This window comes from Leptidea sinapis, chromosome 26, assembly GCF_905404315.1.
Source record: "Leptidea sinapis chromosome 26, ilLepSina1.1, whole genome shotgun sequence".
NCBI classification, from domain to species: Eukaryota; Metazoa; Arthropoda; class Insecta; order Lepidoptera; family Pieridae; genus Leptidea; species Leptidea sinapis.
The window spans coordinates 10,971,711-10,997,552 of NC_066290.1; the positions used below are offsets into that span (position 1 = coordinate 10,971,711).

The 25,842-nt window shown below is 34.3% G+C and overlaps 2 protein-coding genes across 3 annotated transcripts in view; both read left to right on the forward strand.

The window, feature by feature from the left end:
- Nucleotides 1-25,842, forward strand: part of LOC126972445 (chitooligosaccharidolytic beta-N-acetylglucosaminidase) — a 561,898-nt gene that overhangs the window by 488,908 nt on the left and 47,148 nt on the right. The window lies entirely within an intron of this gene.
- Nucleotides 8,265-25,842, forward strand: part of LOC126972469 (transmembrane protein 184B) — a 59,453-nt gene continuing 41,875 nt past the window's right edge. For both annotated transcript variants that reach the window (XM_050819262.1, XM_050819263.1), the window contains exons 1-2: nucleotides 8,265-8,600; nucleotides 11,504-11,651. In XM_050819262.1, coding sequence (XP_050675219.1) covers nucleotides 11,505-11,651 — 147 coding nt within the window. In that variant the 5' untranslated portion in view covers nucleotides 8,265-8,600; nucleotide 11,504. The remainder of the gene's footprint in view (nucleotides 8,601-11,503; nucleotides 11,652-25,842) is intronic.

Consider the following 25,842-nt stretch of genomic DNA (forward strand, 5'->3'; position numbering starts at 1 on the left):
GCCCCATTGTAATTTGGAATCTAAGTTCTATCACCTATCCGTTTAACAAAACATTTGCATTTACATTTTTGACATTTGGTACGGTAAATTTAATGTATTTAGTTTTCTTGCCATTTAGCAATACGTTATTAGCGCTAAACCAGTACACGATGTCAGATAAAATATCGTTCACTTCGTCATACATAGCTTGGTTTCTTTTCACTTTGAAAATCAGAGAAGTGTCGTCCGCAAACAATATTACCTTATGTTTTTTCTCTATAATATAAAAGAATATAAATGAAAATATTTATATGGTTTATAAAATCTCATATTTTACTGGCCCCTGGGTTTATACAGAATAAAGATTAAAAGTTATTAAAAAAACTATGTTTTACGCGGTTATTTATTCCAAGGTTTAAATATAATATTGATATTGTAACCTTGCAAGACTATTTGTGTACGCTGTCTTGATTTTATTTGAATTGAGCTAAATATTGTCCATTCTTTTAAATAAAACTATAACTAACAAAAAAAAAGAGTGTGTGTACTTATGTATGCACGCAAGAAGCTATTCTTCTTTGGCCTAACAAAGCAAACATCCTTAAAATTATTTATTCCTCATGCTATTCTACGTTTGTAGAAAGAACAATATTGTAAAAATCCTGCAACTATTAATTAATTAATTATTAAATAAAGAATACGGCTGTACGGGCTTGAACCCTTTGCCTATCTTAATATTGGACGAAGAAACCAAAAAAAAAACGAATGTCGCAAATGTCAGAAAATTTTAGGAACGAACTTTACCCGTTACTTTAGTGTTACAGTGATGCGCGCGAGTTAAGAGTGACAGCCCTATTCAAATTAGCTTTAGGGGCAATTCCACCTCAGCACTTTAACTAGAACATTAGAGTGGGGAATATTTATTTGTAAGCATTAAAATAAGTACCTATATATTGATTGTAATTAGTTACTTAGTAGATAGATTATCGTTATAATAGACTTGCGATGTGTTTTTGAAATAAATATATTTTTTAAATAAACCTTGGCTCAACAACTTAATTCGCGCATCTTAAAATTTCACTCTCACCATTTTTTCGTAACGCGCCTAAGTAAGTATAACTTCAATAAACGAATGACGCAAATGTCAGAAAATTTTAGGAACCAACTTCACCCTGTTACTTTTGTGTAACAGTGATGCGTGCGCATCTTAAATTTTTTAAAAATCGTAATATTCTTTATCAACCCTGATTACAGATTTCTAGTTTTCACTAAGTTATCGATATGTTTATTCATTTTCGTACAACACTAGGTATTTTGACAGAAGTCAAATCTATGGTTACAGAGTTCCTATTACTTTAAGTTTTTATATGTTATTTTTCGCAATTTAAGAAAAAGTGGTTTTTGGGCGGGAACGAGTGAACGAAGGAAGGCGCGCTTATACAAAAAAAAAATTGTTTAAATTATTGTTCATAGTGCATATATTTTTCATACTTGTAAATTGTTTATCCTGGTTTATAAATATTCGATTTTTGTATATATAAATTGTTAAGTGCGCTTCCCCATCGCCATGGGGAAGCGTACAGGTAAAAGGCCGAAGAACGGCCAGAGCGACGCAGAACCAGCAGACGAACTTCCCCTATCCGAATCCTCGGTATCTGACGCGGAGGTGACTGAACGTCTCATTGTAAGAAGAAAGGATAAAGAGAAGTATACCCCTTATAGAGCGACAAATTATTATAGGTTATACGACGAAAATTCAAATAAGAAGGAATTTATTGTATTTCTCAATCGCAAGCAGGGTGAAGTCAAAATATCAGACAAGGACAGGTTGGGTCTGTCAAATGGAATCAGGAGGCATTGCGTATCGGGTGTGTTGCACCTGAGGTCCGTTAATGCTTTTAAAGTTGGTGTTACCTTTGACCTGCCTAACAATGCGAATGTATTTTTAAAAAATGAAAAGTTACTTAGCGAGTTGGAGATGGTTGCCTCAATCCCGGCTTCTGAAACGGAGGTCACTGGAGTTCTTACTTCTGTTCCCACTGATTACTCCAACAAAAAAATTCATCAATTAATTGCATCGAGTAAAAAAGTTATTGCTGTGAGAAGGTTCATGCGGCGAGTAAAGGACCCACAGGGTGTTGTCTCCTTTGTTCCAACGCAAACTGTTGCAGTCACATTTGCATCAACGTTGTTACCTGAGTATGTAACACTTGATCACTGGAGGCATGAGGTTAATGTATATGTACCCCCTATTAAACAGTGTCTACGCTGTATGAAATTTGGCCATATTGCTAAATTTTGTAGAAACAATGAAGTTTGTTCCATATGTTCTGACAATCACAATTTTAAAATGTGTCCAAAAACTTTAACAAAATGTGCCAACTGTGGTGGAGATCACATAGCTATCTCATCTACCTGTCCTCTGAAAAAACAAAAAATTGAAGAAAACAAAGTGAAGTCCCGTAGTGTTAGATACTCAGATCTCTTCAATGAATCTGCTTTCCCTCAATTAAACTCAAAGTATATTGACACACACCTGAGCAATCTTATAAAATCTGACAAATTTATGAACCTCTTGGTTGAAGCAGTTTTACAAATTTGTACAAATAAAGATAAGTTAACTATAAATTCAAATAGTATTAAGGAAATTCTGAATAACACTTTTAGAAAAAAGACACCTAGTTAATTGTTATTATGGATACATTGAATATAGTGCAGTGGAACGCTCAAAGTATTATTAGTAATAGGCTTATTTTTACAAGGTTTTTATATGAAAATCATATCCATATTGCTATAATTTCGGAAACTTGGTTAAAACCACATCAGTATTTTTTAATAAAAGGCTATAACACAATAAGGAATGATTGTGGTAATAAACACAATGGTGTAGCAATTTTTATTCATAATAATATCACATTTTCTAACATAAATACATATTATGATAGTGCTCTACAAAATGTTTGCATTAAAATTAAAATTAATAACAAAGAACTGAGTATTGTGAGTTTTTACAGTCCTTCCAATTCAAATCCTCCATTTAATAAAAACAATTTAAACAGTTTAATTAAGTCCATTCCAGAGCCAATGATATTTGCAGGTGATTTCAATGCTCATCACATGTTGTGGGGATGTGTTGATACATTGCCTCGAGGTAAAGATGTTTTAGAGGTTATAGATGAGAATGGTCTTGTTATTCTGAATAATGGTCAAGCTACCACAATAGGATCTCCATCTTGGCGTCCTAATGCTCTTGACTTGACTTTGGTAACTCCATCTTTGGCTCTTTTATGTGACTGGTCAGTTATTGACAGTCCTCTGGGCAGTAGTTATCATCTCCCTGTAATAATAAAAATGGCAGTAAGTAGTGATAGTATTAGTTTGCAAAACACATTATGTAATAATCTACATTTGCCCACTCACCCTAATTATAAGCAGGTGAATTGGAATATGTATAGTAACTTAGTTGTTTCTTATTTGGATGATGTTAAATTTGACACTTTATCTTCAATAGATGCTTTTAATTCCTTTTGTAATATTTTACTTTCTGCTGCCAAGCAGTCAATCCCTAGCTGTCTGTTTTCCAAAAGTTCTAATAGTAATAATGCTACTAGTTCTTGTTCACAAAAATCTTTTAAATATCCTTGGTCGCCTTGGTGGAATCAGAGGTGTACAGAAGCAGTTTTAAATGCTAAAAATGGTTACATTAATTTTAAAAACAACTCCACTGATGAAAATTATGTGGAGTTTAAGAGATTGCGGGCTTTAAAAAAACTTATCTTAAAAAGTGAAAGAAGAAATAGCTGGATAGGCTTGTGCAATTCATTTAATCGTTGTACTCCTTTGTCTTCAATTTGGAAATACATGCGCAAATTTAACAAAACTTACATTCCTGACAGTGTGTTGAATGATAGTTGGATTCCAGATTTTCTACAAAAGTATACTTCTGACTTTGTATCAAATGAGTTAACTAACTATGTAAATGTTGTTAATGATAGTAATAAATATTTGATAGAGCCTTTTTCTTTACAAGAACTAAAATCCGCTTTATTTACTAGAAGAGATACATCTTTCGGTCTTGATACCATTCCATATATTTTACTCAAAAAACTTAATTGCCACAGTCTCAACATCTTTTTAAATAATCTTAATCGCCTATGGAAGGAGAATACTATTCCTGCAGAATGGAAAACAGACTGTTTAATCCCAGTTTTAAAGCCAGACAAAAATAAAATGTTACCTGACTCTTATAGACCTATAGCTCTCACGTCTTGTGTTGGGAAGATATTTGAACAGCTTCTGAAACAACGTCTCGAGTTCTTTATAGAACAAAATTGTCTTTTGCCTAATAATCAGTTTGGTTTTCGCAAAGGTCGGTCTTCTAGGGAGAGTATAGCGCAGTTACAGCTTGATGCGCATCAATGTTTAGCAAGTAATCAATATCTTTTGTCTGTATTTTTTGACATCTCAGGTGCCTTCAATAGTGTAAATATTGCCGTGCTTTGTGACGAGTTATCAATGTTAGGGATACCAGGTAAAATAATAAATTGGATGCAATCCTTTTTGACTGACAGAAAAGTATATGTAAAATTTAATAAACATTTGTATGGACCACGACTTTCTTCTCTAGGTGTTTGTCAGGGGGGAATATTGTCTCCTTTAATTTTTATTATGTACATAAGACGATTGAACCTTATTTTGGGGCCAAATATAGTAAACCTACAGTATGCAGATGACTTAGTCGTCTATGTATCGGGAGTTGATCTGATTAATTTAGCCGCTACTATTAATAAAGCACTTGTAAATTTATATCAATACTTTTCTTATCTTAATTTAAATGTAAATCCAACCAAATCAAAAGTCTTTGTGATTGGTCGTAAACGCATCATATTGCCTCCCATTTTATACAATGGCATTCCACTGCCTATTTCATGTGACAAAATTTCTAGGTGTAACATTTACTCCAAAACTTTCTTGGAAAAAATATACAGATAGTGTTATAATTAAAGCGAATAAAGCTTATAATGTATTAAAATCTTTGTGTGCAACGTCGTGGGGAGCGGACCCTAAAATATTGTTAATTTTGTATAAATCGCTTATTCGTAGTCATTTTGAATATGGCTTTCATTGTTTCGCCGCAGACAGCAAAATTGTTAATAGTCTGGATAAAATACAAAATAAATGTATGCGTACAATATTGGGTGCACTTAAAACTAGCCCAATAGCTGCTATGCAAATCGAGGCCAACCTTCCTCCTTTGTGTATTAGATTTAGTTATCTTAAAGAAAGATTTATTTTAAAGCTCTATAGCTTGCCGACGAACAATCTTCTTAAGAATCTTATTGCTTATCAATCGTCTTCATTTCCGAGACAGTTGTTTATCTTGCAAGATTTTTCTTCATTTTTTAAATTTCTACAAGATTTAAATATTCATCGGAATAATGATATACTTCCCTGCCATGCAGGTTCTTTTCGATGTAAATATTCTGCAATTAATGTTGTAATAGATCCAAATTTAACTTCAAAAGAGGAGGTTCATGTATTATTGTCAGAATGGTCTAATTGTAAATTTGTTTATACGGATGGCGCAAAAAACAATAATAATGTTTCTTTTGCAATCTACCTTCCTGAAATTAGGAAGGGTATTGGCTTTAAGATTAATAGATATGCCAGTATTTTTACTGCTGAAGCCGTCGCTATTCTTTTTGCTTTAAAGCATATTAAGAAACAAAATCAACTTAATAAGAAGTGGGTAATAGTTAGTGATAGTATGAGTGTGTTAAAAAGTTTGTCAAATAACAAAATGAGTGCTAACATCAATTACATCATTTTTGCTATAAAGGAATTGTGGTTCGAACTATGTTTAATCGATATTAAAGTGGATTTCGTTTGGGTCCCGTCCCATATAGGAGTAGCAGGAAACGAAAGCGCTGATTTTCTAGCTAGAACTATCATTAATATATCCGATCTATCCCTATATCCTGATTGCAAAGATCTAGACATTAACATACCATATACAGATATAATAAGTAATCTAAAACAGCGTATGACTCTTCTTTGGGGAAGATATTGGTACAATTGTACAGAAGTTGAAAATAAGGCTCATTCGTATACTTTGTTAGATAATCCCGTTAATAGCACACCCTGGTTTTGTAAGTTTAAAAATAACGCTCACAGAAAGTTCTATACTACAATAACACGAATGCGTATTGGTCACTATCGATTGAATTTTCATCTTCATCGCAAAAAAATTGTCTCCTCTCCTTTTTGTGACCATTGTAATAAGCAACAAGATCAGTCTCTGGATCACATCTTTTTTGATTGTTCGTCCTTTGGCATACAGCGCCTTGTGCTGATGGATGAGCTACTGGAAATATATGGTGCACCCAATATAATCCCGCTCTCAGTAATAGATCTATTAAAGGACACATCAACTTATATGTCCTTGTATAAATTTGTATGTAGTACTGTAAATACATTGTAATTTGTAGATACATACGTTGTAAATTTGTTTATAATTATGTAAATACGTTATAACTTGTACATATACAACTAGTAATAGCATAGCGCAATTCGCGAACTGAACAGATAATGTAAATAGGTAGGTATTATTCTAAAAAGTTATGCAAATTACACTGGATTTGACTTTAAGAAAAGGGGAAAATTATTAGAGACTATATTACTGGATTTGGACTTACTAAAAGGAAAATATGGAAAATATTCTTTAGAGAATTATACATTAACGGAAATGGTAAAATAACTGATGACTTTAAGACTGGATTGGATTTGATGAAAGAAACTACTATAAATATTCGCTATCGAATATACATAATTGGAAAAGGAAAATGGAAATAATGTAAGATGAAATGAGAAAACTGGATTGGACTTTTTGTAAAACAAAATAGTGAAAATAATAAATACCAAAGAAATGAAAATACTAACGACAAGGCAGTAAGGCCCCTGGCTATAGCCTGTTCGAAAGAACGAATTAATATAAAAAAAAAAAAAATTAAGAAAAAGTTCTGAGGTTGTCAAAATCACTTTAAGAATATGAGATTAGCGTAACTGTGTTTAGTTCGAAATTGATGTTAATAAATTTGTAGTTATGTCTTTTCGTAATTGTGAATTTAGGCCTATCATAAAGCCGAAATTAAGTGTGTGTATTATGTATTTAATAGATAAATGTGTGAGTTTGGCGACATCGGTTTCCATAATCGTTAAAGTGACATGATGACACATCATGTTCAAAAAAAAAAACTGAAACCGTTCAAACAATTCAAACAGTTTTTTCTGTTCTGTGAGGTAACCTATCTATACTTTTAAATATCATTGGTACCTCGTTTCGACAGTTACCACAGCCATGCCATCATTACGCTTGTGATACAGAATGTAGAAGAATCATTAAGAGAAAAATTTGAAGAAATAAACATTTTGAGTGTTGCTTCTCAAGACATTTTTGATAATGTTCTGTATGTTCATAAGCACATTGAGGAATTTTCTAGAAACTGTGACATTCATAATGTTAACACGAGGAACAAACATAAACTTGTTATGCCTACTACTCGGTTGGATCGAGTTAGTAAGTCTTTTGTTGGGCGATGTATATTCTTCTACAATATGATCCCAGAAAATGTACAAAACAAATGTGTTACGAAATTAAAAATAATTGTTAAAAAACGTTTCTGTGGGAAAGGTTACTAGCATAAATGATTTTCTTAATGACACCACGGACTGGGATTAAAGCGAACACCCTCAGGCTCTTTAATTATAAATGTTTATTGTACGATATCACATTGTAATCCATATTTTATATTTAAAAAAAAGCCCGCTGAGTTTCTTGCGCCCATTTTTCTCAGGTCTGAGGCAGTCTCTTTTGAATGGGTTGAAGTTTTTGACGTTCAATTAGTGATTTTAAATCCTATTTTGAATAAAAATATTTGAATTTGAATCTATATGAGTGTCTTAAATTGTAAATATACTGTAGTAATTGTCACGTGAGTTCCATAGTGACAGACGTTATTTTTGTGTGGGAGTTTGTAAAAGTGTGAATGACGCAGATTTACCTCCGCAAAGAATAAGAATAAGTTAAAACTAGTTTTAACATACAATATTATGTCGTTTTAAATATAGTACATAATGTCTTTAGGTGAACGGTTAGATAGCTGATCGTGACTTATCAGTGACTGTCGACTGCGACCGACACACATTATAGAAATAAATTTAAAAAAACTGCGACAGCGAATCGACAGATGACAGCTGTGGGCGAAATGTCAAACGAACGAAGTTAACAGACACGCATGACGCAAAGGCAAAGTAACATTCACTGATTTCAGCCCCTAGTTTTATGAACGCTAAGAAGATTATTGATATATTATTATTATCTTTATAATATACAAACAATAAATAGCTCTCTAAGTGCATCATTATTTTTGTGTCTCTATATGAGTTGAGGAATTGTGCTGTGATCAGCTGTGAATAGTGCGATTTTTGAAGAATTTGTGACAGTGTTGTGTAGAAAATCAATGAGATCCTGTTTTTAACAGCAGCTGTGAGCTGTACAATATGTGTTGTGTTGATCGCGATTAACGATTTGACTGAATTGTTCAACAGTTTGCATAAACAAGGTAAAATATTTTACATGTGAATCGGAATTAATTCTTAGTAGAAAGTAATCACGCAATAAATTCCTTTCACATTGAAACGTAGCGTAAATTATAAAAATGTCTGTTTTGTATGACCTTCCAAGATAGTAATATTAATTATATTCCTTGTTATCTGCTCCATGTCATTCCATTTTAAGACCTCTTTGGGGGAAATAATGAATGAGTTAAAAATTATTGAATTTAAAACACAAAGAATATTGTTATAATATGTTGTCTCTTATTATTATGACCTTCCGAAATAAAAAAAAACGATTCGTTCCTTACAGTTAATGCAATTTTTCACATGAACAAAAACAAGTATGTATAATAATAACTTATAGGTTAAATGTAAATATTAGATTATAACTTTTTCTAATATTATATCATTAAACGAAATGTTGCTTTTAAAAAATAAGAAGTGATACAATAAGAAGTTTTGAAAGAGGAAGACCATACAATATTGTAGAAAAAAGTATGTCTTGCTTTGATTTAGTTTTTTTTAGATATCTTTCTTTCTGTTATAGCCACTATTCTATAAGCAATTCCTTATCGGAGATTGTTTACAATTCAGATTTGTGAACTAAGATTTAATGATACAGTTAATAACAATACATTATCTGTAGATGGTTTGAAAAATTATGTTGTGTAGATTGGTTATTGAAATGCCAAAAGCAGGCAGTAATAATAGTTTGACGACCGATATAGCAGAATGGTTAGTGACCCTGACTACTAAGCTAGAGGTCCCGGGTTTGAATCCCTGTAGGTGCAATCATTTATATGATGAATATAGATGTTTGTTTCCGAGTCATGGATGTTTAAATGTACTTTTGTATGTTTAAGTAAGTATATTGTATTGTTGTCTTAGTACAGGCTATGCCTAGTTTTGTGCAAGATAATTTGTGTAAGAGTGTGTCAATATTATTATTGTAATAATAATTAATTATATACTAGCTGACTCAATAGACCTTGTTCAGTTCAAAATAAAAAACTAATTAATTTCATAAATTTCGTTCTTAACTAACCTCTCTACCCCATGAAATAAATATATCTACCGTCTCTGGGCTTTATGAATCCGGAGATATTGCAAGGAGTCAATACATATTATGTGGAATAACATATATATCACCAGATGTTGTTCTGTACATAATGAATAAAATACTGGTTTTTATGAATCTGTCAATAATGTTTCATAACATCAAGAATTATTTCATAAAATATCCCTGTTGTTATAGTAAAATTGTTTCACACCAGAACTGTCAAACTGTATGTCAATAAATTCTCTCATAGAAAATATGTCCATTAAAGACAACTATTGGAAATAAAATAAATTACGGGTCCCAAATTTAAATAAAAACTATTCTATACATTCATTAGATTTTATATCTATATATATATATATAACATACAATATTATGTCGTTTTAACTATAGTTCATAATGTCTTTAGGTGAATGGTTACTCAGAGCAACGTGAATAATATGAACTAGAACTATGTTCAACGAAGAAGTCTCGCTTGGTTGATTCGAGCCGACTTAAACCGAACAAGCGTTAGATAGCTGATCGTGACTTATCAGTGACTGTCGACTGTGACCGACACACATTATAGAAATAAATTTAAAAAAACTGGGACAGCGAATCGACAGATGACAGCTGTGGGCGAAATGAGGGCGTTATATATATATATATATATGTGTATGTGTAGTTTTTTGTATGTATTTTGTATATATTATGATGAAAACATAATTATACATAAATAAGTTACAAGATTCTAGTAGCCTTTCTCAAACCCTAATTTATACCAATCCAAAGAAATGAAATTTTCTTATCTCATCAATTTATCTTTTGTGTGAGGGCCACATTATTTTTTATGACAATAACGGACAACAGGAGCAGAATATTCAGCTGATGGTAGATGTCATCATAACCTTGAGATATAAGATGGTAAGTCTCATTTGCCCACATAGCATGATTCAGGCAAATTTTGCGGGAGAAAGATAATCATATTTGAATTATTTATTCTGTAAGTTGGCAAAAATAGCACTTTTACATGTCTTAGATTAAGATAATAATTTAATTAATTTTACAAATATTTTTAATACATCATCATTTACATTTATTACACATCATTATATTTAAAAGAAGTTAAAAAAGACCAACTATGTAACTCAGTTACTTTACTGCATAAAAGTAGTTGTTTTTATGTATAATATTTTATTAGTGTTTACTACTATGTATTTATTTATCATTAACGGGCGAAGCCTTTTTACAAAATTAAAACTATGAAAGTGATACAATATTTACTTAACTAACTAATCAACACATCTTACTTTCGAATTATAAACAAACATGGTTTTAGTGTGTCCGGCCACAGATTGAAAACTAGTATTATATAAATCAATCCAGTTTATCTGGTTATTAGCAGCTTCGCTGAGCCTAAAAATCATTTGTATCATCACACTCCTAGTGTACCCTAGTGTGCACCTCCCACACTCCTAGTGTGATGATATAAACCTATTTTCAACAATTGTGTAGAAAAGTAAGTGTAGTTCTTTCTCAAGATTCTACTAGTATATTATATTTAAAACCTTTTTTAATTAATGTAATATGTTAAACAATATCTATTGCATGAAAAGTAAAATGTAAGAATAAAATTGTGTATTTTACCTATTCGTTTCATCATCATCATTTCAGCCGGAAGATGTCTACTGCTGGACAAAGACCTCAAAGATCGCCAAGTAACGATCAGTCCTTCGCTGCCCTCATCCAACCTATTCCAAGAGATATTGTAGATCGTCGGTCCATCTTGTGGGGGGCCTACCAATACTATGTCTTCCTCTTCTTCCATCTTAAAGTGTTAATGTTATATTAAAATTATATTGTTTGCAGGATGGCAGAAGAAATTATGAATGTGACGGCTCAGCCCATGTCTGAGCCGGTTCATAACATATCAAAGTCCATATTCCTACAAACAACAACAGCACAGGCAATATCCGGTATATTTGTGTGGGCTGCTCTCTTCATCACATGCCAACAGGTATTGTAAATTATTTACTTGATTATTAAATTAAGTAGGGTAAGTTGTTATACTATTTCAAAGATGGGCTGGGAGTTTCTTATCAGTTCTTCTCCCTAAAGCTCCTTTACGAACTGATGTATCTTAATCATGTTGGTATTTATGATGATAAGGAATGTGACGTTCAGTTGATGTTAATTGATACGATATGCTTACACATTAATGCTCCACTGCAGAAATAGGCGCTGTTGAGGTAACTATAATCTAGCCAGCATGCTGTGCAAAGTAGCCTCCCACTAGTATGTTATGTTATTGTCACGCCATATGGTAAATAAATATATTTCTATTTCTTAATTCCTATTTTATACTCAGTATGGACGCCAGTTTGCTTACTAGCAGTGTTGTAGCAAGTTTGTAAGTAGAAGCTCTTCTACAAACTACAAACATTAATTAATCATTCAAACAATACGTATGACCATGGAGAATGGACTAATTACTTAATTAGAATGTGTTCAAAATAATTACTGTGAATGGACAGCTTTTGTAAATCTCTGTGTTATGCCCCTACCCCACATGAACGAACTTCACATGGTTCTACTTCTGTAACATACAAAGTTGTACTTTCAGCATTGTGTTTCTTAAAACATAACATTTGCCAAGTCAGATAATATAAGAATTTTAGCTGCAGCACTGACTAAAAAATCATGGGCTTTTTACCTATTATTTTTTACTCTAATATTGGGGTTTGACTATTTCCTCTCCAAAAGTAAACACCCAATCATAACGAAATTTTAGTAAGTGAATGGAAAGGATTTACCTATTTTGTGTCGGAGTGTTTTAATTTTTCTTGATGATGATTGATGCATTGGATTCTATTTTTTATACAGTTCAAATTCAAATGAATCACTCAATGAAGGTAGAAACAACCACGTTTGATCCATTGCCAGTCTGTGGTATCATTACTAAAGTCATTTATGTTATACTAACCTTTACCACATGTATATGTTTTGAATTTCGATTGTATATTTTCTGGGATCATGTTGTAAAAGTACAATATACACGTTTAAGCCGTTTTACGTATCTAATGTTTGAACTACTCAATCATATCGATATTATTTGAAATAAAATTCTAGGATCAAAACCAATGAAAAAAATTGATATCTTTTGTTTGGCAAAATGAATTTCTTTCCTCTTCACTGTATTTGGATTGTAAGACATTTTATGTACTCAATGGCATTAAACTATCTGTCAGGTATTACCCCGGCAAACATTGTTATGCCATATTAATAAAGTAGGTACCCCGCACCCGCTCATTGAATGTATAGGTTGCATTTATTATTTATTTACATGAATTATTTGTATTGTAAATGTATAGGTATTTCTATGTCAAAAAAATAAAGGTTCCAGATAAGTAATCACCATAAACTATATAATAATAATAATAATATCTTTTATTTGACACACATTGCTACAAAAATAATAATAACAAGAAATATTATAAGTAAAAGTAACCTAGAACATATTTTATAAAGAATAAATAAATAACTTTCTCATGATATTATTATATAGCAATTGTGTGGTAGTGTGTGTCAAAAGGGATGCTACTCAGATTGGTCACAGCACTGATTTTCAGTAGCTCATTCATTATCATAGTCCCATTTGACCCTTGACGTCGCGGTGCTGAGTAATAAATTATTAGGCAATTATAAAATATAATTATTTATCCCAACATAATATTATATATAAAATTCTCGTGTCACAATGTTCGTTCCCGTACTCCTCCGAAACGGCTTGACCGATTCTCAAGAAATTTTGTGAGCATATTGAGTAGGTCTGAGAATCGGCCAACATCTATTTTTCATACCCCTAAATGTTAAGGGTGGTCCAGCTAGTATTAAATATAATACTAGCTGACCCAGCAAACGTTGTATTGCCGATATTAAAATACAAAAGTAACTGTTGATCGTAGATGGGTGAAAATTTGAAGTTGTATGTATTTTTTAATGCTGACTCATAATCAAACAAATTTAAAAAAAATGTAAAAAAAATAAAAAATAAAAAATTGGTGTGGACCACCTTTCACATTTAGGGGGATGTTGTCCGATTCTCAGACCTACCCAATATGCACTCAAAATTTCATGAGAATCGGTCAAGCCGTTTCGAAGGAGTTTAACTACATACACCGCGACATGAGAATTTTATATATTAGATACAAAGAAAAAAGTCCAACCTACTACTGTTAGTGCCTATTATTTTTTGAACAATCAGAGCTGGCCAATCTGACTATTTTTTCATTTTTACCCGAAAGTTTGAAGTTGTACTGAGGTCACGCAATGGTTGGAGGCAGGTTGTTCCAACATTTGGTCGCGCTATAACGAAAGCTACCTCTGAAGGCAGCTGTGTGATGTTTAGGCACGTCTAGCATACAGTGTGATGCCCTGGTTATATACTGAAACTTTCTCCGAAACACGCTGCATGTTATGGTATTTAAGTATTATTTCGATCGGTTAAGTAGTTTTCGCAGTTTAAGCGAAGGGTAAAACGGCTCTCCATTTATTAAATGTATAGATTGTCTTTTTCGTTATACTCACAAGCGCAAATTAAACTAATGTTATATAAGCTGTTGAGGCAACATTAAGTTAATTAATTGCTCTTGACCGCAGCCCATCCTCTTATCACACCAGAGGAATCACAAGAGCGTTGCCGACCTTATAAAACGTCGAATTAACATATATATGGATAAAAAAAACCGAAAATATATTCGTACACATGTGACGGGTGAGGATCTGATATTTAAACTTTTTGAAGTGAAAACTTCTTGTGAAAAAAAGCATCGTTGTGATTTGAAGGTCGATGAAACGAAAAAGCGAGACGGTAAAAAGAGGCAGCCACATAAGTTCATAAGATTTAACGTGGGAGAAAATGAGATAGGAAGCATTATACAGTGTTTTGGGACCAGGCGATCATAGTTGAAGAAGAGATTGTCTTATGTATGACGCGAGTATAACTTAATACATTCTGATGTCATACCATGACGTATTACTACATAGACGCTAGGAGAACATAAATATGGTAGTGGTGACAGTCTTTCATATCTGTCATCCTAGCAACATGTATCAGGACTTCATATGCAGTTTGGAGGTTCATGCACAATGCAGTTTTCACTTCTGACAGGTGTACTTTGTACACACGTTGTGTGATCATCATCATCATCAGCCGGAAGACGTCCACTGCTGGACAAAGGCCTTCCCCAAAGATTTCCACGACGATCGGTCCTGCGCTGCCCTCATCCAACGTATTCCGGCGATCTTGACCAGATCGTCGTTCCATCTTGTGGGGGCCTACCAACACTGCGTCTTCCGGTACGTGGTCGCCATTCGAGGACTTTACTGCCCCAACGGCCATCTGTCCGTCGAACTATGTGCCCTCTCCACTGCCACTTCAGTTTCGCAAAGTTTCGCTCTGGAGAAACGTAAGCACCGCCCAGGTCTCGATCGAATCAAAGGCTTTCTTATAGTCCACGAACACCATGCACAGAGGCTGGTTATATTCCTCTGTCTTCTGTATAACCTGCCGCAGCGTATGTATGTGGTCTATGGTGCTAAAGCTTTTTTGGAATCCGGCTTGTTCTGGAAGCGGAAAGTCGTCAAGCCAGCGCACGATACGATTGTGATGTGACCTTCATAAAGTGCGGAACACCTGTGCCACAAGGCCACTCTCTTTCATATCAATAAATTTTATCAGTGACAAAAACTGGTTACAAAATTAGGTCCACAATTTAAATCTATAAAGAAATATAAAACAAAACAAAAATAATGATATAGGAACAGGGTATCTCTGTGCGTGTTTGTTTTGTATTTTTTCGGGCTATTTTACTGAGGGGCTGTTTCACAATGTCCAAGTAGAGTAGATCCAGTAGTCCAGATTGTCATAGGCTTGATAAATTAATCGCTACATAAAAGTTCCAGATATAACAGATTGTTTTTCACAATCACTTCACCGCTATATTTAAATACTAGATGACTTATCTGGCAGATCGGTCTGGCAACCTCGCACTCTATAGTTCCGTTTGAGGAAAATAAATATTAAATAAATGTTTCTTATGCAAAATAACGTAAAACAAGCTTAATGGCTTTTGAAGAAAATTTTATTTCATATTTTACAGTTTTTTATTTATATACATTTCTAAATTGCACTTCTTTCGTGTAACGAATTTTGAGAATGTCAACTAATCAATTGTCATGAGCCTTTCATTATAGTCAATAAGACTCATTATAGTAGAGGAGCCCAAGCGGGGATTTTGGGATTTATGCGAGTGCGTCAGAATAACATAATAGGGACAAACTTGCAGCTTGTGAAGTATTTCCAACATATCTGAGCCCAATATTGGGTTGAACGTCTAGAGCAGCCGATCAGATTAATAAAAAAATCAATCGTTAGAACAACTCGAGCGCGTCTGATTGAGGATTCAATAATATTACAATTTGTGCGTTACATAAGGAAATCGGAAAGTAACAAAGTTTCAAACCATCAGGTTAAGGGAATTCCTCCACATAATTGTCAGATTATCATTTAATGGTCACAATTTTTTTTAATTTTAAAAAATCGTAACTTTTGTTCACTTCCAAATCGTCAGTCTTTTGAATAGGAGCTACTATAGAGTTCACTTAATATCTCGTTTCAATGACGCGCTATATAAGATTTTTTTCCTATTTTCTACCCCTTGTGGAGAGGATGTTAAAGGATCTTTTGGTGTAGTTGATCCATAATTGTGAAGTACAAAAACTCATACAATACGCTTTAGGGCCGATTGTTCAATCCTCAGATAAATCACCAGATAACTATCGAGAGAATAAAATTAACTTACTGTATCGACGATTAAAAGTTTTGAATTTTTCAATCGCTTTTTATCCAAAGAATAGTAATTGTCTGTGGTATTGTCGAAGCAACTTCACACTTCATACGTGCAAGCGATATGGCCATATATATTATCTAACGCATAAGACAGAGAAAGGATGCTTGTTTGACATTAGACATTTATCACAACAATAAATAACAACAAACCTCTAATTCACTCGTTTATTTGTTCAGTTTATTTCAATTTAAAATTGTTTTCGTGGTTCGCATTGAAGCAATGGCTCCTGTCACCCTCTTTACGATTTTGCATAGTGTGGATTTATGTATTCCACGAAAAACTCCAACTGCTATATTGAAACTACCAGTTGCATAAAAACGTAAGGTTAGTAGTAGTTGATGCATTGGTGGGACATAATGATTCCTGAAACAATGGGTAGGTATAGGTACAAAAATACATTATATTCTTCTAGTCGTTCTGCATAAGAAATTCGATTAAAGCTCTCCTGTTAGGAACCTCATTACACGATAAGTTGAGCATGTATGAAGTAAAAAAGTAGATAAGAAGGTACCTACCCTAGATAGATAGGTACTTATGATATTAAGATATCATTAAAAAAATACTACAAACCTTTGCGTTTCATATTTAATTTTATCCTCAATCAATGAGAGTAAGTAGGCAACGGTATCTTTTTTTAGTCGAAATCTCCTCCAGAACTCAATATCATTCCAAAATATACAGTTGTAATCTGGTCTCTCTCTCACAACTCTGGTTTTTCTCTCCGGATCGTTTATTAGGCGAGCGAGCATGTTACATCGTAGTGACCTTCGCTCTCGTTCTATGTCAAAGTCGTCGCTCGGACCTCGTCAACATGTGTCCGAGATACCTACAGAACACAACCCGAACTGGTGTCCCATTTAATAAAACTGGTGGTATCCTCTCCGGATCTTTATCAGCTCTAAAGATCAACATTTCTGATTTGCGTACATTGTATTTTGATCCATTTCTTGAGGCGTAACTTTCGCAAATAAAAACTAAGTTACTGAGACCATTAATGGGGGGGCTAAGTAGGCAAACTCCGTCAATACGACAACCGATGCCAGTACCGCTTAGCTCCCCAATCAGGTTATTAACGTAAAGATTGAACAGGTCCGGAGAGGCTAGCCCCCCCTGACGTACAACGTACTCGAATCTCAACTCACTAGAGGCTGTGTCGCCCCAACGCACAATGTTCGTTTGATTCTCGTACCAATATCTCATCAGCCCGACAATACCGCTATGGACGTTTGAGTCACGCATTTTTCTCTATAATATATTATTATTGACAAGATCAAATGCGCGACTCGATCGATGTTTCACGACTTTTATAATGGCATACACGGTATGCTTCAGAGACAGAATAGCCGAGTCTGTAGAGAGACCGGGATGAAAACCAAACTGTCACACTAATCTGTACATTCTTCATCAGTTCAGGCTGCAACAACCACTCAAGTATCTTACAAGCAATTGTCCCCAGTGAAATAGGCCTATAGTTAGCTGTACTGGCCATGTCACCCGTCTTGTTATTTGGCACAAGAACCACTACCGTCTTTAACATATTTGCAGGACATACAAACTTTTTTTCTTTTTGTCATCTAATCCTTACAATCCAATAGGTGCCCACGACGCTCGAGTTAATCGCTATTTAGATCATGGGCTCCTCTACCATTAAATAAATTGACATCATTGTGTCAAATGTTTGTCACTCTGTCAGGCAATCCGTCAGATAACTATGATATCTGCTACTACATCCATCCTATAATTATTTAAATGGCGCTTACCTGATAGATAACACTATTCGTACATTGTGAAACGCAAACGATGTCTTTATTCGATAGATAAGTTGCAAGTAGCCTAATCGTAACTTTACTTGGACATTGTGAAACAGCCCCTTATGTTTTATTTTATACTCATTTGTACTTTTCAGTAGATATATACTTAAACATCTACTTCGTATAGTTAAATAGCTCTTCCGTTTCAACATAATTCATTGAATTCATCGAGGTAGTAATAGTTCGAAGTCTACACATATATTTTATTTTATGAAATTAAGGGACTGCCCATTACAATGCAGTGCCGCTCAGGATTCTTGAAAAACACAAGAATCCTGAGCGGCAATACAATAGCGCTCGTCACCTCTAGGCATTTATTTATTTATTACATAAGATGTTAAGTCTCATTTGCACAGTGATTTCACTAGCTACGGCGCCCTTCAAATCAAAACACAGTAAGGTTTACACATTACTGCTTAACGGCAGAAATGGGCGCCGTTGTGGTACCCATAATCTAGCCGGCATTCTGTGCAAAGGAGCCTCCCACTGGTAATATTTAATTTTGTTAAGCATACGTTTATATGGTTGTATACATTCATAAACTATATATATCGCTTTGGAAAAATATTCCTAAACACCAGTTATCTTTATAATAATGACATAATTTCTCCTTCAGCATCAGGTATTAACGTTTTGTGTCTTTTAAGAGTAACAAGGAGGACATAAGTTTTCTAACGGATAATTTGTCGCAGTCTTTTTATGATTGTTTACTACGACTTCAGACTTGGCAAAATGTAACTTTAACGCTTAGATCATTTCAAATACGTCTATAGAATGTGGAAGCTATTTAATTTTCCAAATAAAATGAGGTAAACCTCTATTTCGAGCACTGCACGCACACTAACACAACGTGACAAGCAAATCGCCGGTGTAAGACGTAGCTTGTCACGCACATTAAATTAAGAAAACTGGTCTGTTTTCATCAGTTGTGTAGCAGCAAGACGCACTATCTTGACATATAAATTATATGAGCTTTAAAAAAAACATTCTCAATGCCGCGAACGTATGTTTTAGCAACATATAAATGAACATAATATTATATTTTGACCATGATATTTACGAACGCCTATCGCACTACTTTTACGATGTGAAACGGCCTTAATGCATATTTTAGTTTTATTTGTCAATGTAACGAATGGGTCCTTAATATTAATATTTTCACATCATAATATATATAAATTACGTGACACGTTGTTTGTCCATTATGGACTCCTAAATTAATGAACGGATTTTAATGGGGATTACTTCATAGAGCGCAGTTTGGTCCAACTTGAGAGATAGGATAGTTTTTATTTCGATTTGGTACCCATAATTATTTTTATTTTCAATTTTTGTTTTGTATGGACATATTTTCTATAAGAGAATTTAGTGGCGCACGGTTTGACAGTTCCGCTGTGAAACAATTTCATTAAAACAGGGAGCATTTTTTACGAAATAATTCTTGATATTTTGAAATATTATTGGCAAATTCCTATAAAACAGTTTTTTTTTGTATAATCTACAGAACAACGTCTGTCGGGGCAGCTAGTAATATTATAAATGTCAAAGTAACTCCGTGTCTGTCTGTTACTTTTGCACTGCTGAATTATCACTTGATTCATTTCCTTATTTCCCGGCGGGGACAGAAGTCCGGTTTTTCTTGTTTATTTCTAATTCGATCCCACATTTTAATTTATCTAAATCTAGTCGGGTGGAATCAGGGGAAAACTAAAGGCTGTGTGGACGATTTGTGCAAGTCTAAAGAAAATTGTATTACAGTTTATAACTTTAACATATTATATGGTCACGTATTCAAGGAAATTTCTATCTTGCGTAATAGATTGCACAATGCGTTATAACTTGTAGAAATAGTGGGAAACGAGATATTCTAGCGATTAAATATTATTTATTATACGTATATTCTTTAACGAAGAAATAGATACTTAATTATCATTTTTTATAGAAGAGAAGGACAAAGGTTACCTGATTTTAATTGATCACCGCCGCCCGCAACATCTGAGGAATCACAGGAGCGTTCCCGGCCTTTTAGAAAGGTGTTCGCGCTTTTTGTAAGGCACACATGTCGTATCGTCCTGGAAATCCGCACAAGGTAGCTCATTCTATAGCTTGGTTGTACGTGGAAGAAAGTTCCTTGAAAACCGCACTGTGGAAGAACGCCACACATCCAGATGGTGGAGATGATATCCTGATGTGTGACGTATCGTGCGAAGGTGGAATTCGGCAGTAGGAATCAAGTCAAACAGCATTTTGGAACACTTCCCGTGATAAATATCATGGAACTAATTTATAAATTGCCCGAATTTAATATAAATTAGATAGTTTATTAATCGTCACGAGAAAAATTAGTTTTAGTGCGTAATTTATTGAAAAAAATAAATTAATATAGTTTTAGGTCCCGGCATGGTCTTTAGCGGTGCTATTGAACGTATTAGCAAGCCTATTGTATCATAAACACAATATAAATACAACAACTCATAAAATTTACTATTACAACCTCACAATCTTTGCCTGTCATTATATTTCATATGAGCACTATGCGCCTCTCTCGCGACAAAATTAAAATTTTACACCGTACACGTTGCCGTGACAAACCACCAGAACATACCAAAGTATGTGCGTCTATCAGCACACCACTTAAATCAGTATGTACAGGTGCCACCCTTCAGTACCACAACGCAGCGCAACGCGATGAAGAAATCTGCAAACGTCGCGCCTCACGATGCCTCTTCCGTAGACGCTAAGCATCACGCCAGGCTAAGCAGCAGCAGAAGAATTAAACATAACTTGTATATAATATACTTTTATACTTACTTCATTTGTTCGGAGTTTCCCTGCGATATCGAATCAGAAATGAGGAGATCCGTAGCAGAACCAAAGCCGACTTAGCCCAGATGATTGCGAAACTGAAGTGGCAGTGGGTAAGGCACATAGTTCGACGGACAGATGGCCGTTGGTGCAGCAAAGTCTTCGAATGGCGACCACGAACCGGAAGACGTAGTGTTGGTGGATCCCCCACAAGATGGACCGAAGATCTGGTTAAGATCGCCGGAATAGGTTGGTTGAGGGCAGCGCAGAACCGATCGTCGTGGTGATATTTGTGGGGTGGCCTTGGTCCAGCAGTGGACGTCTTCCGGCTAAAATGATGAGACGATGGTGAAACATAATTGATAACACATATTAGCTCGAGAATATTTTAAGTTGCAATATATATGTAGTAATTCCTTTCGTATTCTTGATTTGTCATAAACGGTGTAAAGCGGCACCAATTTCCAAGGCCGCACTTGGCCGGACGTAAACTGGTATAAAATATCAGAGATCGGGCGTGTCATTGCTCTTGTATTATTTATAGTAGGGCGGTATCTAGATATATACAGTCTTCAACTTGATGATATAATTAATACTAGTGCAGTAAACCAGTCGTGTGTGACATGAGTAGGTATGGCAGGTGGATTACGATTTTAGTTTTTTTTTAATGAAAATAACGGACGAGACTGCCCATTACAATACAGTACCGCTCAGGATTCTTGAAAACCCCCAAATATTCTGAGCGGAACTACAACTGCGCCCGTCACCTTTAGACATAAGATAAGAAGAAGTCTCATTTGCCCAGTAATTTCACTAGTTACGGCGTCCTTTAGACCAAAACACAGTACTGCTTCACGGCAGAAATAGGCACCGTTGAGGTACCCATAATCTAGCCGGCATCCTGTGCAAAGGAGCCTCCCACTGGTATATAGCTTTCAATATATTTTCTTTCTATCTATACCAATATTAGCTGGTGACCGGTGCGCTTCGCTTCAACTAAACAAATATGTTAAATAATCATTTCAATACTTAATATCTGGATGACCGAGTCTTAATTGGATTTTAAAGAATGTACAAAACTTGAACAAAAAAAAACTAATAGGACATCTGTATTCGAACCGGGGTCTACTGCTTTCCGGATCCAATGTTCCGTCTGAGCTATTACGGTCTTGTATATATAGTGGCGAAATTTACCTTTGTATTCTAATGTTATTGTAGCTGTTTCTCATAAAAAAAAACGGATAAAACTACATTTTTTTAAATTGAAACCTAGCTAGATCGATTTCTCGCCCCCGAAACTACCTGTATACTCAATTTGATTAAAATCGTTGGAGCCGTTTGCGAGATTCTAGAGGTCTACTCGCAAAACTGACAACGATATATTCGGAACGATACGATAATATTAATATAATTTATAATCCGAATATATCGCACCTAGCCTACTCTAACAAATGTTCGTATTCCATATCGTTTATCGTAACAACATCGTAACCATAGACTAATATTTTGATTTTTTATGATGTAAGAGTAAATGAATTATGCGCAAACCTTGAAAAACTAAATATTATCTGTGCTAAATATGCTCTGTGCAGCGACAGCTGTTGAAGTGTCAAAAGTAAAAAACATTTTTGTAGTTTAGGCGCTAAGGACCATGCCAGAATGCACCACCAATTTGTATCATTTATGCAAAATGTAAATATTAAAAAATTATGTAATGAATATATTATGACCATTTAAAATTGAATAAATAATATAAAACTTGCGGAAAATAAAATGTAAAAAAAAGTAACTCGACCCTTCCCGTGGACTTCCTATTTATCAGGCGGCCGTTTGCATTACTTTCTACGCATAAATGATCGTTTCGACGTTGAATTCGATGTAACTAAAAGTAGGATTCCACACGACTAATGCCGCGATATATCGGATATCAATTTTAGGAGTAGGCGCCCAGATAATATAATATCTACACTGACCTGCAAAAGTAAGTATCACACTTTTCAATTTTTTTTTTTCTTAACTATAGAAGGAAGAGATTTAAGATTAAAAACGTTTTGTTGCAAATTTTATAGGCTTTAATTCTTAGAAACTAAAATTATACATTAGTAACATTTTTAACTTAAAAAAGATAAAAAATTAAAATAGACATTTTTAGTTTAGTCTAAAAAAATTCAACTAAAATGTATTACATGTTATTTAATTTTTAATAACTGGTATTGCCTCCTCGAGCTTTGATTACAGCTTCGAGCCGGTTCGGCATACTGACCACTAGGTTTCGGAGCCGATGTTGGGGAATATTCTCCCATTCTTCTACCAGGGCCTGCTTTAGTGCCCTGAGGGTAGTAGGTGGTGGTCTGCGATTTCTGACTAGCCTCCCAAGCTCATCCCAGGCGTGTTCAATCGGGTTGAGATCAGGACTTCTTGATGGCCAAGCCATCACGCTGATAGCGACCTCCTGAATATACTCTTGTACGATATGAGCCGTGTGTGGCCGGGCATTATCATGCATCAGCATCGATCCATCACCCATATTTGCTAAATAAGGCCCTGCATACTCATTGAGAATCTCTTGAGCATATCTTTGCCATGTGAGGGTGCCATTTTCTATGGCTACTAGCTCTGTGCGACCTTCTGAAGATATGCCAGCCCATACATGTACACTGCCTCCACCGTATTGGACTCTTTCTGAGATGCAGGCTTGAAGGTATCTCTCACCAGGTCGCCTGTAAACATTTCGCCTTCCATCAGAAGCGTAAAGGGAGAATCTGCAAACAAAATTCTTGACCATTCTTCGACATCCCACTGCATGTGTTCACGGGCGTATCGCAGTCTCGCTACTCGATGCTGTCTCTCGAGTTTTGGGCCACTCGCTAGTCTTCAGGGTTTCAAATTTGCTTCATCAAGTCTTCTTCTCACTGTACTGTCACTAATGTAGTCCCTTTTGGTCTGAAGTAGTTGCTGGACTTCAACTGCATTTTGGTGGCGATTTCTTAACACAGTGAAAATAATATAACGATCTTCTCGGGCACTGGTACACCTGGGTCTGCCATTACAAGGTCTCCTCAGATGGTGTCTAGTCTCTTCGTACCTTCGCTTTACCTTCTGGACCGTTCGTACCGTCACACCCACCATTCTTGTAGTGCGACGCATACTGATGCCTAGTTCCAGAAAAGCCATGATCCTAGCACATTCTTCAATTGAACGAGGCATGATAAATAAATGTTAAGTGCTTTTTAGCATAAATTTTTAAAACAAGACCCATCGATCTTGAAAAAAATTTAAAACAAAAAGAAAAATGTGAATGGTAAAATTGTAATTCGGAAACGTCCACTTTGTAAAAGGAATGGTTTTATTTTTGAAGTTTTTTTTCGGCCAATTCTTAAAAGAAGGTTACCGACTATAAAGTTTTTATGTACAAAATTAAATTCTCTTTTGAGTCCTTTTTATTTCGAAAGTATATCTTATGAACATAAAACGTTATCCCAATTTTAAAAGTGTGATACTTACTTTTGAAGGCCAGTGTATATATATAAAAATGAATCGCTGTTCGTTAGTCTCGTTAAAACTCGAGAACGGATGAACCGATTTGACTATTTTTGGTCTTGAATTATTTGTGGAAGTCCAGAGAAGGTTTAAAAGGCGAATAAATAATACGAAAATGCTCGGAATTGAATGAAAAGAACAACTTTGTTTTGCCTTTGATGTGTCCCCCGTCGTTCAGAAATCAAATTGAAATAATAGTTTAAAATGATTAACTAATTAGAATTTTTATGTCTTTCTAACACTCTCAGAAGGTAAAAAATAAACTCAATTTTAGTTACTTTAGTTGGTAGATTAACTACAGTTGTTAACTATCTATCAGATTATTTTTATGTAGATTGATAAATCTTAAGTTTTGTCACAAATTAAATTTCTGAACGCAAACAATATTATTTGACAACAAACTAGTAGATTGATAAATCTTATGTTTTGTCAAGAAATAAAATTTCTGAACCTTACCGCACCACAAAACAAAACAAACAATTTAGTTTATCAGAAAGCTTTAAATTGATTAGGTTTAAGTCTTTTATTTATCGATTGAGGCTGTATGAAGTCTGCCGGGTCAGCTAGTATACTATAATATATAAGAATTGCTCGTTTAAAGTTATAAGATTTCGTTCCCTGTTCATGTAATGAAACAATGTCACATCAGAACTGTCAAACTGTGCGTCATAGAATTATTCATAGAGAAATAAAACTTGTAATTAAAAATATGAAGGGTCACGAATGGAAATCAAATCTTTCTTATCTCTCAATTCGAGCAGTGATTCGTTTATTTATTTGTTAAACAACTCAAATTTTGTTACGAAATTAGAAAAAAATTATGGGTGGCTCAAACAAAGACCATTTTAATTATATATATATTTATCGTAACGTCACCAAATGGCCCAACTGAAGAACAGCGTCGCTTTTCAAACCAGCAAACATGCTGAGTTGGGACCATTTTTTTAAATCGTTAATAATTAATAATTTAGTCTTTTTGTTTTTGCTTGTTTATCAATCTTAAGTATATTTTTATTTTATATCTTTTGTATTTGTAAATACTACTTTTACGTTTCAAAATAAAAAAAAATGTTTCTTCTTTCTTTCTTTACATAATATATGAAGGTACATAGACAATATGACTTTTGGAATATTCACCCAA